The sequence below is a fragment of the Rhinopithecus roxellana genome, chromosome 5, assembly GCF_007565055.1.
Source record: "Rhinopithecus roxellana isolate Shanxi Qingling chromosome 5, ASM756505v1, whole genome shotgun sequence".
NCBI lineage: Eukaryota > Metazoa > Chordata > Mammalia > Primates > Cercopithecidae > Rhinopithecus > Rhinopithecus roxellana.
Genome location: NC_044553.1, coordinates 134,996,399 through 135,018,190, shown reverse-complemented (window position 1 = coordinate 135,018,190; position 21,792 = coordinate 134,996,399). Strand labels below are relative to the sequence as shown.

Genomic DNA, 21,792 nt, shown 5'->3' with positions numbered 1-21,792 from the left:
GGATAGTGACTTGGTTCCTAGACCCTTCGCTGGTGTGCCAAAGCGTGGGTTACCATATATCAGCCTTCCCTCGCCCCCTACACTTTCCCTACATTTCACCCCTTACCCCAAACAATCACCAGGTGAATGTACTTGTTCATTTCACAGATGTTTATTGAGCATCTACTATGTGCCAAGCACTACATGGGGCTGCAGAGGGGCACAAGAAAGTTCCTGCCTTGCTAATCTACAATGGTGTCTGGTAAGATCAATCAAAACTCCCAAAGGTGCCTGTTTCACCCACTTAATCAGTGAATGCTGTTCTTGGCTATTCCTTTTCTTCCTTCACTAAACTCTTCCTGTCTCCCCAGTTTCTTAATGAATTTAAAGGTGAAATGCAGAATGATAGATTCCTACAATGGACTGGGAAGGCTTTATTGCAGCTGCTCCATTTTCAAGGGGAGCCACTGGGACTCCAAGGTCATGTGGCCAGGATGGGATGCCCGCTCTCTTGGTCTCCTGTCCTGGCTCCCTCCTTGTGACCCCACAGCATTTGTTTGCTTCTTAAAGGCCCTTGCCCTCATTCCCTCAGCATCTGTTCGCGCTGCCACTGCCTCCCACCATGGAGGTCTTCCCTGGACTCCATTTCTAATCACTATGACGATTACCTTCACGCTCTGACCTGCTCTCTGAGGCTCTTTCCCTGCTGCCTAGCAACCCCGTCACTCCCCAATTTGTCTGTGCAGCTCTTAACGAGGCTGCATTGACATGTCCCCTGGCGGTCACTAAAAGCAGAAGGTGGCCCCCGTGGTGATGGGCACACCACTAGCAGCCCAGGACGCCCAGAACCAAGCCAGACTTTATTTGCTTGTGCCCAGCCCTGGCCACAGCATCTGTCCATCGAGATTTCTGCCACCTCTTGCTCTCCTTCCTGCCACCATCCGACTTGCCAGGACTCCTCTTGCCAAGACGTCTTTCCAGACCAGACTTATTGCTATGGCTTCATTGTGTTCAACAAACTGGTATGAAAGGTAAGGGAAAGATGCTGAGCGCCCATACAGCCTCATGGCTGATGGGCAAGAATGTTAAGATAGGCTCAAATCCAAAGGAGACCATTTGTAAACCCATCTCTGTCCTTAGAGGTCATGCTGTTAACCATTATATCTCCCCCACTACACATGTGTGCATGTGTGTGTGTGCGCACACACACACGCACACACACTTATGATAAGTACATGGGAAAGGCATGCAAATGTGCACTTAAGACCATTTGCAAGAGCCCTTTGGGGAGGCAGAGTGAACTATGGAGGGAGATAAAAATGGACCTTCATTTTTTTCCCTTGCTATACTTCTGGGGGTTTAGATTTTTTTTTTTTTTTTTTTTTTTGAGATGGAGTCTCACTCTGTTACCCAGGCTGTAGTGCAATGGCGCAACAACTTACTGCAACCTCTGCCTTCCAGGTTCAAGCAATTCTCCTGCTTCAGCCTCCTGAGTAGCTGGGATTACAGGTGTTCACCACCACACCCAGCTAATTTTTGTGTTTAGTAGAGGTGGGGTTTCACCATCTTGGCCAGGCTGGTCTTGAACTCCTGACTTCAAGTGATCAGCCTGCCTCGGCCTCCCAAAGTGCTGGGATTATAGGCGTGAGCCACCACGCCCAGCCGGGTTTAGAATTTTTACAATGAGATATTTGTAACGTAAAACAACAATGAAAAGGATCATGCAACAATAAAAATTAAAACTCTGCTCCTCAATCACAGCTGATAAAGTGGCAGTGTGTGATCTGAAGGGCAATTTGAAGCGACCCCAAGGGCTCCCTGCTCGGGTGCTGAGACTCAGGGACCCAGACCCCAGTTCTGTCTCTCGAAGGCCATGTGACCTTGCCTGCAAACCTGGAGACTTTGCTGGACGTGAAACCTGGTCTGGAGCCTCTGAAATGGGCACTTGCCATCAGCTTCCCCAGGAACAAGAGGTGCCACTTTAGGTAGGGGGCAGGTGAGGAGGCACAGGGCAGGCTGCTGAGCAGCACAGGAGTGGGAGGCCCGGTGGTAGCAGGGCGGGCCTGAGCCACCTTTGGGGCCCTCTTGCTGGATGCCAGTGTCACTACTGAGTGACGTCCCCTGTGCTGGTCGCTGTGTGCATTTCTCCCACTCACTCCTTACAGCCCCCTCCCAGGTGCCACGGTTATCTCCCCGTTTTAAAGGGAGAGCAGATCCGCACACAGCTGCAGCCTTGTTCCGCAGAGCAGGGCTTGCAGCTGGGTCAGGCTGCCTTTCTTGTCTGCATTGTGGTTTCTCCACACGACGACTCTGAGTGGAGCAAAGGAAAGAGGTACTGGGAGAAGGCGCGTGGGGCAGGGCTGGATGGGAGGCCTTGTCCCACAGAAGCCCTTAAGAACACAGTCCAGCCACAGGGCCACCAAGACAGATGGGAGCCCAGCTGCAGACCCAGGCTTGGCAGGGACAACTGTGTCCTGCGCCTGGGCTGGGCGGTCTAGCACAGTGAGAGACAGAACAGGTGTGGTCCCCTCAGGCCTGGAGTCTCGGCCAGAGTTGTCCTTCCCAGCTGTGAGAACTTGGCTGCTTTTCTTTTCTTTTCTTTTTTTGAGACAGGGGCTCACTTTGTTGTCCAGACTGGAGTGCAGTAATGCAGTCTCAGCTCGCTGTACCCTCTGCCTCCCGAGCTCAAGTAATCCCCCCACTTCAGCCTCCCAAGTAGCTGGGACTTCAGGCATGCACTGCCATGTTCAGCTAATGTGTTTTTTTGGTTTTTAGTGGAGATGGGGGTCTCGCTCTCTTGCCCAGGCTTGTCTCGACCTCCTGGGCTCAAGTGATCCTCCTGTTTCAGCCTCCCAAAGTGCTGGGATTATAGGCATGGGTTACTGCACCCGGTGAACTTGGCTTCTTTGCTGCACGTCTCTAGAGCTCTGTTTCATCACTTGCTAAGTAGGGTGATGGCAGCATTGCCATGGGGCACCGTGAGGCTGAGAGCGTGCCTGTTGGGCAAGTGGAGAGGACAGGCATGTGGTAGGGACTCATTGTGGGTTGCTTACAGGCATCACCAGCACCATGGACCTGTCCTCTCTCTTCAAGGACTTCGGCCTAAGATACAACATCCTTCACTCGCCAAGCCACGGCAGAGTGCAGGGACCTGTAGTCCCTAACACACCATTAGCATTTGGTACTTGTGTGCCTCCGCCCTCTGTCTAGGGCTCTGTCTCGCCTGAAACATTGCCTCCTCCCGCCTGAGCAACACTTTCTCTTTGGGCTGCAGGGGTGCCTAGTGCACACCCCTATGGCTCCTCTCACCTCACCAGGGCCTAAAAATCTGCTCCCTTGCCTGTCCTCTTCCTGGGCCGTGAATGTGGGCTCCGGCTCCTCCCGCTGGCGTCCCTAGCATCTGGCCCAGCAGCCAGCAGTGACTGATTCGGCTCAAGTTTCGCTAAACAAGTGAATTGGGGATGAGAAGGAGGGTAGACAGCGGGGCCTGGCCTTGGCATGCAGGGAACAGGCGGGTGGGTGAAGCCGCTAGTAACAAAGTGTAGACAGGGCAGCTGGGGGAGCTCACATCAGCCCAGCCCAGCCAGGGCCCCTTGCAGAGAACGGGGAGCGACGCCGGGCCTGGGCTGACCTGAAGTTCACCATGCCTGTCTTCTCATCGAGCTTCTTTATCACCTCCCTGACCTGGTACTGGTTCAGAGGGACCTTGGTTTGCTGAGGAGGTGGATGGAACATGTGCAGTTAATAGAACTCTGTTCACCCCTCCCTACGCATGCCCCCCCCACTACTACACACACACACCTTCCACACACACACACACCCCACATACAATGCCTCACTCCTCCTGGGACTGTGGAGGGCAACTGATTGAGAGCTCAGGGGAAAACTTATTCCACAGCATGGAGGGGCTGGAAAAAGCTCCCTGCCCATGGGTCATTGTCTAGACTCCAAAGGGCCTCCCCTTTCTGGGGGCAATAAGGGAGGAGGAGATCAGAGTCAGGTGGAGTGAGTGGCTGGGGAAGGGGACAGGACTCTCCTTTGCATCCTGTGAAGTTCATTCTTACTTCCTGCCGCTGAGTCCCGACCAGCCTCTTCGCCCCCGGCCTGAGCACTGGGCACCGGACACCGACTGCCTTATCCGTCCCTGCCTGGGCCCCAGGAACTTCTCCTCTGGAGTCCTATTCCTGCAGGGCCCAGGTCTCTCCTGGGATGCTCTGATGATAGACCCCTTCAAGTATGCATTACAGGGGGCTTTCAGCACCTTTGTTACATGGGGAGTGAGAGGAATGTGGGATTTCAGAAAAATGATATGGCCCAAGGTGGAAATGTTGGGACTTTGGGATGTGGTCTCCTCTCTCACTCCCTTTGTTATCTGCCCAGTAGTGAAATGCAATGGGGGGAAAACCTCAAGATAGAAGATGTGTCTCTGGGTGGCACCTCGGGTCACCGGTGGCATCAAGCCATAGTACAGGAATGACTTCAGCAGGGGTTGAGGGAGGTCTTAGGTTCCCTCTGGGTCGAGATAAATGAGGGGAGTGTCCCATAGCCCATCCCAGGAAGCTCTAGGAAGTGCCCACGAGCTCTTTTGCTCCTTCTCCTCCTCTCCCCTCTCTCTGACACACAAACATACACAACAAACTCACTCACACTCACACTCACACTCAGCCTGTGGCCACTAGGACCCAGCGCACCTCTATCATCACCTTCTGGAACTCATCCACGGACATCTTCATTGTCCCGGTAGGGTTCAAGCTCTTGAAGAAGTCCATGACCGTGATTTTGTGCTGGTCTGCATAGTTCTGAGAGAAGCAGAAGAGACCAGGAGCAAACACTTGGCCTTCTAACAGTGATCGCAGGTCCCCCTCACCTCCCACAAAAGGGTGGCCCGTGCTTCTAGGCCTAGCACGGCTGAGAAGGGCAGAAGACCAAAGTGAGGAGTCTGAGTCTCCCAGGTGTTGGCTGTTCCCTAAGACCAAGAGCCGAGTGCAGACCCACCAGGCCTGGCAAGGGTGCATGCCGGGATGATTCCTGTGTGCTCGCCAGGCTTCCAGGAACCCCTTGGCACGGCACAGACACTCCCTCCATTCCAAAGGTGGAAGGACTGAAGTCAAGGCTGTTCAGGTGTCGCAGTACCAACGGGATGGGGCATGATCGTTATCTACACATGAGATCTGTTAACATTGGTGTGGACGGTGTGCTGTGGATGGTGGGCGGATGTTCAGAGATCAAAAAGTTAAACCACAACTGTATAATGTGATGGTTTGGCTCTAGGAATTCCTAGGATTCTCACAGTTTCACATTAATGCTCACATGGAAACATACTTTGTTAGAGTATTTTTAAAAGGATATTTCATTTTTTTCATTTAAAAAATATAGTCATCTTTTAATATCTGTAAGGGATAGGTTCCAGGACCACCTCAGATACCAAAATCCACCAATATGAAAAGGCAGTCCTCCATATCCATGGGTTTCTCATTCCTCAAATGCTGTATTTTGGATCCATATTTGCATATGCAGAACCCACGGGTACGAAGGACTGACTGTATTTATTGAAAAAAATCCAAATATGTAAAAGTGGATGAAATGGCACAGTTCAAACCCATGTTGTTCAAGGGTCAAGTGTATTATTACTCATGTTGCAAGGCAATTTTAGATTAGCAGAAGAAAATTTTAAATATCACCCATAAATCTAATACCACCACAGAGAGGTAATATCTTGGTGTAGACCCTTTTATCTTTTTAGCTATCTATCTGACATCAATCTGTCTAACTTCTATCTATCTGTATAACATTATCATCTATCTTTTTTTTTTTTGGAGACGGAGTCTCGCTCTGTCACCCAGGCTGGAGTGCAGTGGCCAGATCTCAGCTCACTGCAAGCTCCGCCTCCCGGGTTTACGCCATTCTCCTGCCTCAGCCTCCGGAGTAGCTGGGATTACAGGCGCCCGCCACCTCGCCCGGCTAGTTTTTTGTATTTTTCAGTAAAGACAGGGTTTCACCATGTTAGCCAGGATGGTCTCAATCTCCTGACCTCGTGATCCGCCAATCTCGGCCTCCCAAAGTGCTGGGATTACAGGCATGAGCTACTGCCCCCACTCTTACAATATTACAATATTCTTTTAGGTCCTTTTTAAGCATTTTTTTTCTCTTCCCCACTGTGACCCCTGCTTCCCCCCGGCCACCCCGCCCCCCCCCCCCCCCCCACCTTCCCCTCACTCTCAGAAAGTCGGACAGGGTCCTGCTGTATCGATAGCTATTTCTGGCAACGTCCTGCTCACGAAGCATTTTCTCAGGGCTCAGCCCTGGGGCCCTTGCTCTTTGTTCCCCACACTTCCCCTTCCGAAGTGCACGGCCTCCCACCCTTCCGGAGTGCCTCCCGAAGCTACATTTCCAGTTTTCCATCCTCCACGGCTGCTGACACCCCACCGGCACTTCAGTCAACACATCCGAAGTGCCCCTCATCCCCCGAATCCTGCGCACTGCTGCTGAGCGCTGTGGCAGATGCCGTGGGTGAGCCCGCGGCACCCACTGCTGTGTCTTCACAGCAGGCTTCTCATCCATGCAGAGGCTGGAAAGCGGAAAGTGACATTCCCCAAGCCCCCTTGCAGCTGGGGGTCAGAATGGATGGCCTTTGCCAAGCACCTGCCTGAGATGTAAGTGTGAGGCTTGTGTCTGATTTGAGAGAGGCAGGTGGTGGGCAGCGGCTGTGGTTGCTTCCTGACTGGGCAGGGCATTCTGCAGTCATGCAGCTTCTTGATTATAGCAGAAGGAGCAACCCTCTTGGCAACTCAGTTGGGGTGCTTTGACAGCCATTTCTGGAATCTAACAAGGGTCTGTTTGTTCAGCCCTCCTGACATTTCTATGGTCTCTCTCCCGTAATAAACCCCTGTGTGCTTAACCTAGTTGGAGTAAATTCTGTGGCCAGCAACTAAGAACCTTGCCCAGCTACTTTGGTAGGTGCTACTACTAAGACCCCACACAGCCCTGCCCTGGAGGAGTTCACAGGATTGCAATGAAAGGGTGAAGCCAAGGGCTTCAGGAACACAAAGGGCGTTCGCCCTTGACCAGGGAATCCAAGAAGCGTTTCCCTAGGAAGTGACATTGTGTAGAGACCTGAGAATGGGTAGGAATGAGCGAGACACAGAGGGCAAGAAGAAAAGTGTTCCAGGTGGAAGGACCTGCCCTGCCCGTACACAGGCCTGCAGTGAAGGGAGGGCTGATGCAAAGAGGATCCGGAAGCACTCCAGTGGGGCTGGACTGTGGAGAGACAGGAAGGGCCAGGTGGCAGGCACTTTCCCCATCTGCACTTCCCTGCCTCTGGCAATCTTTCCTTCAGTCCCTTGGGCTTGAAATCTTGGGTTATCTTCGGGTTTCTCTTATCACAGGCCTTCTTATCCCAACACACACACACACACACACACACACACACTCACATGCATGCAATACACAACCCCACATACCCGACCATTGGCCAAGTCCTGGAGATGTTTCCATAATGATAGCTCTTACATCTGCCCTTCAATTTCATTGTTATTCTCAGCCACGCCGTCATTCTACATCCAGAGTGCTACAATAGTGTGCTTCTATGGTTTCCTACTTTTTTTATTTAACCCTCTTCAATTTACTCCCCATTGCCAGAACCCCTCAATCCTGCTGGATTTGCATCACATCCACTGCCCAACAGCTCTCACTGGCTCCCTGTTCCCGATGGAATCAAAGCCAAACTCGGAGCCTAAAATCTGAGGGCTGCCACTTGCAGCCCAGCCTCCCTTGCCAACTTTGCCTCTTGGGCTCCTCTATGAACCTGTAGCCATGTGTTAGTATCCCTTGAATGTGCTGCATGCAGTTCCACCTCGGCACCTTTGCTGGCGGGAGCCTCTCGCCGGAACACCCTCCCACACTCTGTGGCTCACCTCAGTCTTTGACATTCTTCAGGGCCCTTACCCCATCCCATCTCTTCCAGGAAATCATCCTTTTCTGGTTGCCCAATCCTACATTGATCTCTTATTTGGATATCGACTACATTTTCTGCTTCTGTCACTTTTTAATTGTGTATCATATGACACCTTTTTTTTTTTTTTTTTTTTTCTCAGACAGAATCTCACTCTGCCGCCCAGGCTGGAGTGCAGTGGCATAATCTCAGCTCACTGCAGCCTCCACCTCCCAGGTTCAAGCGATTCTTGTGCCTCAGCTTCCCAAGTAGCTGGGATTATAGGCACCTGCCACCACGCCTGGCTAATTTTTGTATTTTTAGTAGAGACGGGGTTTCGCCATGTTGGCCAGGCTGGTCTCAAACTCCTGACCTCAAGTGATCCATCTGCTTCTGCCTCCCAAAGTGCAGGGATGACAGGCAGGAGCCACTGTGCCTGGCCATATGAAAGTTTCTATGATCTATGGGTCATCACTGTATCCATCCCATCTTTCCAACCAGATTGTCGGTCCCCTGAGGGGAAGGGCTGTGTTTGACTCTGCATGTCTTGTTTGGTCTCCAAGATTCTTTTTGTGTGCGTCTTTAAAACAGGAGGCGGGGCCTCCACTTTGCATCAGACAGCTCCATTCCTGTTCACTGGAGCACCCTGCTCCCCTTGCAAAACAGGTTTGCCCTTGGTTCCATCTGAAGTCATCTTACTCGTACAAATACTTGACACCACTTTGCCTTCTAGAATTTTTCACATAGCAATTTTCATGTGGGAGCTCTTTTATTTAGTTCTGGAAACTGAGGCACAGAGCAGACCCATCAGGGGCAGGAAGCAGCCCAGGGACACATCCTGTAGAACGTGCATTGGCAGAGGGCCATCCCTATGCCTGCTGCCCAGATAGTAACCGCTCTGAGGCCAGCAGCAGACTCCTCGCCCCCACTGCAGGGTAAGAAGCCTGCCGTGGAAACACCAGAGCAGGGTCTGGGCACTGGTCTGTGAGACGATGGGACTGGAGGAGCAATAACATCCCTTTAGGTGCTAATATTCTCTGATTTTGTATTTCCACTGTTACATCTGCCTCCTGTGATTGCCAGAGCTAATCTAAGAAAAGATGAGTCGGGCGCAAGTTACCATTAGAAACAAAGGACTGAAGCGTCTCTCTTTGGCTGAAGCTGCCAGATAGCCATCCTGACCACAGGGATGTCTTGACCTCCTTACCAGCAGTTGGAAAGAAACTGTGTCTATAATAAGCGGGTGCTTGTTCTATATCAGGCAACCTTCTAAGCACTTCATGCATTTTACATAATTTGATTTTCCAAGCAATCCTACTGGGTGGCTACTGTTGTGCCCATTCTACAGGTGAAGAGACTGTGACCCAGAGAGCTTTAGTAACTTGCCTTTGGTCATACGCTAGCAGGTGGAGGAGCCCTGGTGGGAGAATCCATCCTGTCCACCTGTCCCCTTCAGCTAGATCTCAGCTCTTCCTTTCCTCTGGGGATCAGGAAGCACTGCTGAGGGATCCAGTAGCCACAGAGAATATTCATTCCATATCTGCAGTCCAAGGGACTGAGATATTCCTTATCAGAGGGGGCTGTACAGATACTGGGCGGGAGGGAAAGTCTGGAAACTGATTTGGAGCCATTAGCCAGCTTTCCCCAGGGCTCCCTGGAGGCCCTGAGAGGAAGGCAGGAGCTCACCTGGATCAGTTTCATGGGGTTTGTCAACAAAAAGATGGTATTCTTGGCAGAGAGGCCTTGTACTGCCTTGAACATCACATCCAGCTGCGGGTGAACGGCATACACTCCGTCCAACGTTTTCATGAACTGCTCGGACACCAGCACGTTCTGTGGCAGGGAGAGAGGGGACCCATGATGATGAGGGCACTGCCATCATGACTGCCCAACCAGTGCACCCTACCCCTTCCACCCGAGCCAAAGTCAGGAAGTTTTGTCTCTTTCAGTTTGTTCTCAGTGCTGCTCCCGGACTGGGATAGTTCGGGTATTTTGGAGCTTGTAAATTGACTTGTAAGTTTCCTGTGTAATTTTGATGGGATGTTTTTGTTGAGTGCTGGTGGCTTGTCACCTGCTGCCAGCTCAGCTCCGCTCTCAGATGGCATCTGCATCTGACAGATGAGATATGGCTATGGAGTGGCAAGACGGTTCTTAAAGCCCTGAAATGTCCATGTCTGCGTGAGTGTTGTTCGTCAGAGAAAGTGCCCTGGAAGAGGATCCCTGATTCCAATAAGTGACCAGGGACGAACTGGAAACTTCCCCTTCTGGAAGTGCCCTCAGAGCTGGTTTGTAGGGCATGGGAGAAAATGCGTCCTGTGAAATAGTGTTTCATCAAACCTGGGCTCCACCAGTTTGGTCAACCTACTTCATTCCTCAGATGTGGCTTGGAGTACATTTCGCCCTTCCAAAGAATTAAACCCCTGCTTAAGAGCAGTAGGCTTTGTAGAGATTCTAGAGAAAGTTCTAGGAGCATCTACAGAAGAGGAATTTCCATACTGTTCAAAGTTATGGCAGCATTGTTGACAAAGGGGAAGGAGAAGGCTAATTCAGGCTAGGCATGATGTCTCAAGTCTGTAATCCCAGCACTTTGGGAGGCTGAGGTGGGTGGATCACTTGAGTCAGAAATTCAAGAGCAGCCTGGCCAACATGGTGAAACCCCGTCTCTACTAAAAATACAACAAAATTAGCCAGGTGTGGTGGTGGGTGCCTATAATCCCAGCTACTCAGGAGGCTGAGGCAGGAGAATCGCTTGAACCCGGGAGGCAGAGGTAGCAGTGAGCTGAGATTGTGCCACTGCACTCCAACCTGGACGACAGAGCGAGACTCCATCTCAAAAAAAAAAAAAAAAAAAAGAAGGCTAATTCAGACTTATTTGTTCTGGTAGGTTTGTTAAGTGCCAATGTGGTCACAGTGTACAGATTTATGGGCCGTCTACGGCCTAAACAGCACCATTTCTTTTTCTTTTCTTTTTTTTGAGACAGAGTTTCACTCTTGTTGCCAGGCTGGAGTGCAATGGCGCGATCTTGGCTTATCACAATCTCCGCCTCCCAGGTTCAAGTGATTCTCCTGCTTCAGCCTCCCAAGTAGCTGTGATTACAGGCATGTGCCACCACGCCCAGCTAATTTTATATTTTTTGTATTTTTAGTAGAGATGGGGTTTCTTCATGTTGGTCAGGCTGGTCTCGAACTCCTGACCTCAGGTGATCCACCCGCCTCGGCCTCCCAAAGTGCTGGGATTACAGGTGTGAGCCACTGCACCTGGCCTAACAGCACCATTTCTAATGTTCTCTCAAATACACCAAGGCAGTGCCTGGGTTCACGCCTTCCACATGTACTGCCTGGGAGAGGAAAATACAGATGCCAACAAAATCTGAATCTGCAGTGGAGACTCAGGGGCGAAGGCAGCATCCTGGCCTGCAGATTCAGAACCAGAGCATGAGGATGGGGAAAGGGAAGAAGACCCAGGAAGCACAAGAATGGCCTGGGGCAGGGAGGATGGGTGAGAGAACAAAGGGAAAGAAAAGCGACTATGTTTGACAATGTCTCAAAATCTGTGGCAAGTAAAAACCCGCATTGTATTAATTATTCAGTTCTAAGGAGCTTGGGTTTAAATATTCAAAATGCCATCACTGGAGGCTGGAGTGCACCTATAATCCCAGCACTTCGGGAGGCTGCGGTGGGTGGATCACTTGAGGTCAGGAGTTCGAGACCAGCCTGGACAACATGGTGAAACCTCATCTCTACTAAAAATACAAAAAGTTAGCTTGGCATGTTGGCACGCGCCTGTAGTCCCAGATACTCTGGAGGCTGAGGTACAGAATTGCTTGAACCCAGGAGGCAGAGGTGAGCCAAGATTGTGTCATTGCACTCCAGCCTGGGCAACAGAGTGAGACTCTCTGTTTCAATTTCCTTATATGTAGAATGGGAAAATGAGGAAAAGTACTTGTTGTGGGTTGACTTTTGCCCCCTCCCAGAAAAAGATGTTGGAGTTCTAACCCCCAGGACCCATGGATGTGAATTTATTTGGAAATAGGGTCTTTGCAGATGGTCAAGTTAAAATGAGGTAATTAGAGTGGGTGCTAATCTAATACGACTCTGTCCTTATATAAAGGGGACATTTGGATACAGAGACAGGGAGAATGCCACGTGAAGCAGAAGGTAGAGATGGGAGTGATGCTTCTACAAGCTGAGGAACACCAAAGCATGACAGGAACCACCAGAAGCCAGGGGAGAGGTCAGGAACAGATTCTCCCTCACAGCCCTAAGAAGGAATCAGGCCTGCTGACACCTTACTCTTGGACTTCCAGCCTTTAGAACTGTGAGACAATACACGTCTGTTGTTTAAGCCACCCAGTGTGTGGTACTTCACAGCAGCCTTAGGAAATTAATACAGTATTCTATCTACCTTCTAGAGTAGGATAAAAATGAGCTGGCATATACAAAATCACTTAGGGAAAAAAAGAGTGTAAAATGGTAGACAAGTATAGGCTATTATCACATGCCACCCATATGCTGATTCAGGCAAGAGTTCCCAGCAGGATCTGAAGTCACCTCCTGGGGCTTTCTTCCTTTATCAAGAGATATTCACCCAAAAATACTGCTCTGAGTCTAACAGGCCAACTCATGAAATGAAACTGAAGTATGTGTTTTAATACCCAGATTCTATAAATTTTGTGATTCTGGAAACATTCTGGGACCCAGGGCCACTCCATCAGAGAAGCTGATGTTAAAGAATTCTGTTTTGGAGTCCTCCTGCCTTTCTTTTTGGCATTTCCTTATCTCTATTCTCAGGTTTTCATAGCTCTAGTTTCCAGTATCTGGTAAATTATTTCTCACTATGATGTTACTGACTAAATAGCTACGCTTCCTAAAAGGATCCCTGGAGAGGGTAGAGTTGTAACAAAAGAAGTGACCCTTTCATGGAGCATTTGTGTGAGGGCCTGTGAGGGATAGAGCTGTTGGCTCCGGCCAACACAGAGTATAGAGTGGACAGGGTCACTGACTTGTGCCCAGACACAAGCAACTACCATTTGATCACTTACAGAAATATCAAGCTCTTCCATCCTGGATTTGGGGTTCCTCTTGATAGCCAGGATAAGTAAAATAGCCCCATCCATACTTATGGGATTCAGGAAAAGCTATAGAGGGAGAATCAAGACAAGAGGAGGCTGAGATGGGAGGATGAGGCTGGCCCAGAGCACAGTTGCTACATCTCATCAAATCACAACCTCTGTCTCATACCCAGACTTCTCTGTAAGTAATTATCTCCTTATCCATCTGTTTGTTTATCCATCTGTCTGCCTATCTCACTGCTCATCCATTCATCCATCCATCCATCCATCCAACCATCTATCTATCCATCCATTCATCCACTTATCTACTCATCCATCTCACTGCTCATCCATCTGCCCATCCATCCATCCATTCATCCAACCACCAACTTATCCATCTCACTGCTCTCCCCTCCATGCATCCATCCACCCACCCACTCATCTGTCCATCTCACTGCTCATCCACCCAACCATCTATCTACCTATTCATTCACCTGTTCATCTCCTCATTCATCCACCTCTCATCCATCCATCCATCCATCCATCCATCCATCCATCCATCCACTCACTTATCCAACTCACTGCTCATCCATCCATCCATCCACCCACAGATCTGTCCATCCAACTGCTCATTTATCCAACCATCTATCTATCCAACCATATATCTATCCATCCATCCATTCATCTACCTGTGCATCTACTCATCCATCCACCTGTCATCCATCCATCCATCTAGCCATCCATCCATCCAGCCAGCCATCTGTTCATCTCACTGCTCATCCATCCATCCATCCATCCATCCATCCATCCAGCACATATTAATTAGAGGCTTGCCATATGCCAGCTACTGGACTAAGCACTGAGGGACACATAGGCAGACATGGCAAGGTTTCTGCCCTTGGGTAGCTTAACACTGTAACTGGGAGAGAAAGGCAAACAAGCCAATAGCATCAGAAGTGTTATGACAGCAGTGACAGAGGTACACCTGGGTACTGCAGGAGCAAGGAAAGGAGCATGCAGCATAGGGGAGGGGACCATGGAGCTAAGCCTTGCAGGACTAATGAGGATTAGTGAGGTCTGAGGAAGGGGGGCAAAACCAGAGGAGGAAACAAGATTCATCAAAGAAGTAAAGAGTAGGCAAGTGCAAAGGCATAGGTGTGTGAAACAGCATGAGATGTTTGTGAGCAGAAGCAGAGAGAATGAGGCCACAGAGCTGGGATGGACCACATCATGGAGAACCTTATAGGCTTGTAGAAGGAACAAGGACATTATCCCGGTGGTGCTAGGAGCTGCTGAAGCATGGATAGAAGTTAACAGAAGGGACTCTGGAGCCTGGTGGCTTTGCTTACCAGCTGCCTGGCGTTTCATTAATTCCCTGATCGCTTTGTACTTATCACCTATGGCTGCTCTGAGGACTTACCATACCAATTCAGGCAAAGCATTAAAATGAGTGCCTGGTAAGCAGTATGCTGTCAATGAACAATAGTTCTTATTATTGAAGGCTTTCAGCTAAGTGGCTTCATCATGAGGCAGCCAAAACTCTTACTGAGCACCTAGTATATGTCAGCTGTGTTCCAGGCTCTGATATACTCCTGTAAGAAAATGCAGGCCTGGGGCCCAGGCCTCGTGGAGCTCAGCATCTAGAATCCTTTGCTGGACTCACTTCCTAATGGGAATTCCTTATTTTTCCAAGTTTAGGGGAAATGGGCACCAGGGCTGGATGTGGAGACCCATTGATAATTCCTGTGGCAAAGTTGATGTGGTTTCCGTGGTGGCCAAACTAAGAGTTTTGTCTTAAACTTTTCTCTTTTACTTCTAAAACGTTTTAGAAAATTGAAATATATTAATTACATATGGTAATTGCGGAAAAATGAGAAAAGCGGCAAAAATGATTTAAACCATATATACCCACAAAACAGCAAAGCCCCCTATTGCCATTTTGCTGAGGCAACTGCTTAGTCTTTTAAAATTCAGTTTCTCAGACTGTCCCTGGCTTCCTCAGCCAATGGGGCTGAGCCACCCACAGCCTGGGTCAGTCTCTATCTGAGTTATGCCTGGCCCCACTCCACCCCAGCTGGGACTCCCAGATCTACTGGTCACTAGATGGCCAATCTGTTTGGTCTGTAGTCACTGTGCTCCTGCCTGTCAGAATCTGGCTTCCTCCTGTCCTCTTAGCAGCTCCTCATGGTTGTCCTCTCAGATGGCATCCCCTTCCTCACTGTTTCCTTACTGTTTTTTTTTTCTTCAGGACCCTGACATCTGTGGTCTCCCCAGTCACCCTCACATATTGAGGGATTTGGAGTTGCCATGGAAAACCAGGTAGAGCAGGCTTCCCTCTGCCTCCTGCTACTTGTGTGGCGTAAGCAAGTCACACAACCTCAGTTTTCTCATCTGACAAGTAGGGCTAACAGAGCCCACATTACCAGGTGAGGCTATGAGTAATGAGAGCTGGCTCTTGGCAGGAGCCCCAGAAAGGGAGATGATTAATAGAAGTCCTCACCTTTCATTTATTTTCCAACCACTCAATAGCATCTATATTATAAATTAGCATCTACAAGTAAATTAATTTAAAATGAAATATGTATTCATTAATTCATTCATTTGATGAATATTCACTGGGCTTCTACTATGTGCCCAACACTATGCTAGGTATGAGGGACTAGGTATAAGGAGTTTAATGATGGGAAAACCAGTCTTTGATCTTTTTTTTTGAGACGGAGTCTCGCTCTGTCACCCAGGCTGGAGTGCAGTGGCATGGTCTCGGCTTACAGCAACCTCCGTCTCCTGGGTTCAGTGATTCTCCTGCCTCAGCCTCCCAAGTAGCTGGGATTACAAGCATGCACAACCACGCCTGGCTAATTTTGTATTTTTTTTTTTTTTTTTTTGAGACAGAGTCTCGCTTTGTCACCCAGGCTGGAGTGCAGTGGCCGGATCTCAACTCACTGCAAGCTCCACCTCCCGGGTTCACGCCATTCTCCTGCCTCAGCCTCCCGAATAGCTAGGACTACAGGTGTCCGCCACCTCGCCTGACTAGTTTTTTGTATTTTTTAGTAGAGACGGGGTTTCACCGTGTTAGCCAGGATGGTCTTGATCTCCTGACCTCGTGATCCGCCCGTCTCGGCCTCCCAAAGTGCTGGGATTACAGGCTTGAGCCACCGTGCCCGGCCTTTTATTTTTATTAGAGACAGGTTTCACCATGTTGGCCACACTGGTCTTGAACTCCTGACCTCAAGTGATCCACCCACTTCGGCCTCCCAAAGGGCTGGGATTACAGGCGTGAGCCACTGTACCTGGCCCAAACACAGTCTTCGTTCTGATGAAGCTTTCACATTCGAGGGGATGACAGGTGAGCAAAGAGCCCTTATGTGCATGGAATTAGAAAGGGCAGCAAGTTCTATGGGAAGTAGGGAGCAGGGCTCTCGGAGCAGGTCCCCTAGACGGAGGATCCCAGCAGCAAGCAAGTGGAGGGGGAGCGGCCAAGCCTCTGTGGTAGGAGGAAAGGAGCGGAGAGAAGACCAGGGGGTCTTGGGTGCAGAGCAAGGGAGAGCACCGGGTGGACTGAGGCTAGAGGGGCACTTGGGGCTCAGCCAACGGGATCTGAGCAACAGGAAGCCATGTGGGGGTGTAAGCTGAAAGACAGGAGACTGAGGGGCTGGAGGAAGGGGAATGGACGTCAGGTTTGTATTCAAAAAGCACATTCTGAGGGCTAGGCACAGTGGCTCATGCCTGTAATCCCAGCACTTTAGGAGACTGAGGTGGGAGGATGGTTTGAACCTGGGAGGCGGAGGTTGCGGTGAGCCGAGTTTGCACCACTGCACTCTAACCTGGGGGACAGAGCCAGACCCTGTCTCAAAAGAAGAAAAAAAAATCACACTCTGGTGGCAATGTGGAGAAGATCCTGAAGGAGACCCAGATGGGAGGAAGGAAGCCCTGTTAGTAAGATCTGTAGTGCACCAGGGAACACTGAGGGTGACACTGGCTTTATAGTAGAGAATGGTCACTGCATTTACAGCCAAGAGGTGGTAAAAAAAAAAAAAAATACATGCATATATGAAGTACAGATGTTTCCAATTATTCTCTCCAGTATTATGCAGCCCCCAACTCACCCCAACACACACACACACACACACACACACACACACACACACACACACAAAATAGCACCTTTCCAGCTAAAGACTACCTTCAGAACTCTGAGGCTTTCATTGGATTCCAGTCCTTTGCTGATTTTGGAGGCCCCTTCATTGCCAATGTCATTGCTGCCGACATCCAGGTAGACCAGGCAGCTGTTGAGTCGGAGGACCTCCCCTAGGGCCACAGCCCCCTCATTCCCAAGGCCATTCATGGAGAGATCCAGCTTTGTCAGGGTTACATTACCCTCCAGGAAGAGGGGAGAACAGCACCAGCATCAAGGTTGCGCGTGACTCATCCAACCACAAGGGCCCTGACTTCCACCCCCTGTTGGCATCCAGACTGGGCGCTCAGTGGTCCCCAGGACTGATGGATTTGCCAGATCATTCAGAGCTCCCAGCTGGGCTCAGTCTCAAGTGCTCATGAGACTCCCTCCCTTTGGCTTCTGGTCATTCCCTACCCACTAATTAAACTGCCCTCTTGAAGTGTATCCAAAGATGCCACTCTGGCCTCAGCAGATATGATTTATACTAAAGAATAATGTACAGGCCAGGCGCGGTGGCTCACACCTGTAATCCCAGCACTTTGGGAGGCGGGCGGATCACAAGGTCAGGAGTTCGAGATCGGCCTGGCCAATATGGTGAAACCATGTTTCTACTAAAAATACAAAAATTAGCTGGGCATGGTGGCGGACACCTGTAGTCTCAGCTACTCAGGGGGCTGAGGCAGGAGAATCGCTTGAACCCGGGAGGTGGTGGTTGCAGTGAGCGGAGAATGCACCACTGCACTCCAGGCTGGGCCCCACAGTGAGACTCCATCTCAAAAAAAAAAAAAAGAATAACGTGCATCCAGGAATTGTGGGAGGGAGACATTGGTCTTGAAAAGTATCTGATGAGAGCTCAGTATACCCTCATTGATGGTGACCATTGATGGGGACCATGAGGAAGAGGCTTAGGATGGCCAAATGGGAGGCCCTGGCTGTCTTCAACTGGACCCCACCCACCCCTCCTGGAGAGTGCCTTACCCGGAGACCGTTGCACAAGGCCACAGCTCCCCTTGTGTGGAAGTTATTCCAGCTCAGATCCAGTGACGTGAGCCCCACATTGATGGCTGAAACAGGGAGGGAACTGGCTTAGCATCTCCCACAGCCCAGAAAACCGCATTCTCAGAGTTAACAGATGCCCATGACATTGGGGATAAAGACCACTCAGAGGTCATGCAAAGTAAAATTCTCAGATAATAATTTTTTTAGTTATTCATTTAAACACAAAATTGTAAGATGATCCCCAAAGCTGGCAAAGATGTGGTGAAATAATCCTCCTTACACAGTTTAGGTGGGAAGGAAATTGGTATAGTCTATTTGGCAGATATTATCTGATCACAGATATTTTCCCATTAAAATATGCATACTCTATCACTCACCTCTGAGACTCTATCTAAGACGACAGCACAGAATATGGGAAGAGCAAGGTGCTTGTAGATGTTTACCATGGCATCATTTATAAAAGTAAAAATTAGCCGGGCACAGTGGCTCACGCCTGTAATCCCAGCACTTTGGGAGGCCAAGGTGGGCAGATCACGAGGTCAAGAGATCGAGACCATCCTGGCCAACATGGTGAAATTGCGTCTTTACTAAAAATACTAAAATTAGCTGGGTGTGGTGGCATGTGCCTTTAGTCCCAGCTACTTGAGAGGCCGAGGCAGGAGAATCGCTTGAACCTGGGAGGCAGAGGTTGCAGTGAGCCGAGATCGTGCCACTGTATTCCAGCCTGGCAATGGAGCGAGACTCTGTCTCAAAAAAAAAAAAAAAAAAGAAAAGTAAGAATTATTTGGCCGGGCATGGTAGCTCACCTGTAATCTCAGCACTTTGGGAGGCCAAGGCAGGTGGATCACCAGAGGTCAGGAGTTTGAGACCAGCCTGGCCAACATGGTGAAACCCTGTCTCTGTCTCTACTAAAAATACAAAAATTCACTGGGCATGGTGGCTCACACATGTAGTCCCAGCTACTCAGGAGGCTGAGGCAGGAGAATTGATTGAACCTGGGAGGCGGAGGTTGCAGTGAGCCAAGATGGCGCCATTGCACTCCAGCCTGGGTGACGGAGCAAGACTGCATCTCAAAAATAAATAAATAAATAAAAGCAAGAATTATTTATCTGGTGGAATTTTATGAATTAAAATAGAAGCAGCTGGAAAACATCTTCAGGGGCTGTATTTACACAGGAAGGCTGTGATGGACCTGGCATATTACGTCACGTGATGTCTTTATCATGGCAGGCCATGGCTGCAGTGGTGACTCTAGAATTTCTCTCCAGGAGAGGCTCAGGGGCACAATGAGTTGGAAGTGGGGAGGCATCAGGCTTGGTGAGAAGCTGGGTTTGCACAGAAATCATACTTTTGTTCTGACCTGAAGATGATTTTGCTTACATGTTCCACAGGGTTGGAACATCCTATTTAAACACACTATTATTGTTGTTTTTATTTGGGTAGGACAGTTATGCCAAGGAGGCCATTGATGGAAAGGCTAAAGTCCTCTTGAACCATTACTGAATGGGAGGAACTGCCTTTAGGCCTCTGGCCCAGGAATAATGTCTTATTTCTTTTCTTTTGCTCTTTCTTTTTTTTTTTTTTTTTTTGAGACAGAGTTTTGCTCTTGTTGCCAGGCTGGAGTGCAATGGCACAATCTCGGCTCACTGCAACCTCCACCTCCTGGGTTCAAGTGATTCTCCTGCTTCAGCCTCCCGGGTAGCTGGGATTATAGGTGCCTGCCACCACGCCCAGCTAATTTTTTGTATTTTTAGTAGAGACAGGGTTTCATCATGTTGGCCAGGCTGGTCTGGAACTCCTCACCCCAGGTGATCCACCCACCTCGGCCTCCCAAAGTGCTGGGATTACAGGCATGAGCCACTGCAGCTGGCCTATTTCTTATTTTTTATGAACAGTGCACTATGTTCTGATCATGCTTCTCTTTGTGTCAACCCTCAGTGTGAATTTTTAGTAAAAAGTGCACAACACCTTATATAATTTTGGGAACAAACTTTCTCCTGTCTTCATTACCACCTCTCCTTTCTCCCTCACTCTCTTCTTACCCTTATTTCCTCTTCTCTCCAGTTCCCTCATTTAAGCCACACCTTACACACCCGCATCACTCAAATGGCCACACATGTTAGATTGTAATTCTGATCTCACCACTTACTACATGTGTGATTTCAGGCAGGTTACTTATCCTTCCTTTACATTTGTTTCCTTATCTGTACAATGGATAAATCAACCTATATAGAGTTTTTATGAGGATCGATGTAAAATGCCCAACATGATGCCTGTCACATAGCAATCACTTCAAATAATAAGTGTTTTTTTTTTTTAATTTTTTGTTTTTTATTTTTTTTTATTTTTGAGACGGAATTTCGCTGTTGTTGCCCAGGCTGGAGTGCAATGGCGCGATCTCTGCTCACCGCAACCTCCGCCTCCCAGGTTCAAGCTACTCACCCTCTCGAGTAGCTGGAATTATACACCCAAGTCCACGTCCAGCTAATTTTTTTGTATTTTTAGTAGAGACAGGATTTCACCATATTGGCCAGGCTGGTCTTGAACTCCTGACCTCAGGTGGTCCACCCGCCTCAGTCTCCGAAAGTGTTGGGATTACAGGCATGAGCTACCGCACCCAGCAATAGTAAATGTTTTTAAAAGCTGCATTTGCAGTACGATTATAACCATTTTAAAAGAGGGCACAGGCCGGGCACAGTGGCTCACGTCTGTAATCCCAGCACTTTGAGAGGCCAAGGAGGGTGGATCACTTGAGGCCAGGAGTTGGAGACCAGCCTGGCCAACATGGTGAAAACCCATCTCTACCAAAAATACAAAATAATTAGCTGGGCGTGATGGCTTGGGTGTATAATCCCAGCTACTCAGGAGGTTGAGGGATGAGAATTGCTTGAACCCGGGAGGCAGAGGCTGCAGTGAGCCAAGATCGTGCCACTGCATTCCACCCAGCCTGGGCGACAGAGTGAGACTCCGTGTCAAAAACAAAAAAGAGAGCACAGTCTGTCTCACGTTAAATTTATGACCTCAGCTTTCAGACAGAGACTCAAACTGCCCCACATGGAAAGGTGCTTCCATTACATGTTGCTCCTCCCTCCTACACGGTATTTTATACCTCCTGCCCTCGCATCAACCCTAGTGATGTGAACTGAACTTTCAGCTGAAGATCTTGCCTCCTACTTCACTGAGAAAATAGCAGCAATGACAGGCTTCAAATGCCACCATGAAATCTATCCACTTACCTGCACCTGCACCATCCTTTCCTCGTCTGTTTTTCCATGAATGAACTGTCCCTCCTGCTCTCTCAGGCTGGCGAGCTCTGCACTTCTGTTCTGGACTCCATTGCCTGCAGCCTTCTCATGGACTTTGCTCCTGTAATTACCTCCTTCTTCTTCTGTAACATCAGTTTTTTCTTTCTTCCTCTCAGCATTTTCCATCCTTAAGAACCCTCCTTGGACTCTATGTCTCCCTTGGCTCCTGCCCCCTCTTTCTGTTCCAACTTTCCCAGCAGAACTTCTGCAGTTGCCTATAGTGTTCTTTTTGCTTTGCATCCTATTTTCTATTTTTAGAGGACAGGGTCTCACTCTGTTGCTCAGGCTGGAGTACAGTGGCATGATCACAGCTCACTATAACCTCTAACTCCTGGGCTCAAGCAATTCTCC

The 21,792-nt window shown here is 49.3% G+C and overlaps 1 protein-coding gene across 1 annotated transcript in view; it reads right to left on the bottom strand.

Moving 5' to 3' along the window:
• Window positions 1-973: 973 nt before the first annotated feature.
• LRRC74A (leucine rich repeat containing 74A) overlaps window positions 974-21,792 on the bottom strand; it is a 42,340-nt gene continuing 21,521 nt past the window's right edge. Inside the window, exons 8-14 of the mRNA XM_010382701.2 lie at window positions 18,116-18,201; window positions 17,144-17,338; window positions 12,952-13,047; window positions 9,596-9,742; window positions 4,671-4,778; window positions 3,611-3,693; window positions 974-998 (exon numbers count right to left, since the gene is read on the bottom strand). Coding sequence (XP_010381003.2) covers window positions 974-998; window positions 3,611-3,693; window positions 4,671-4,778; window positions 9,596-9,742; window positions 12,952-13,047; window positions 17,144-17,338; window positions 18,116-18,201 — 740 coding nt within the window. The remainder of the gene's footprint in view (window positions 999-3,610; window positions 3,694-4,670; window positions 4,779-9,595; window positions 9,743-12,951; window positions 13,048-17,143; window positions 17,339-18,115; window positions 18,202-21,792) is intronic.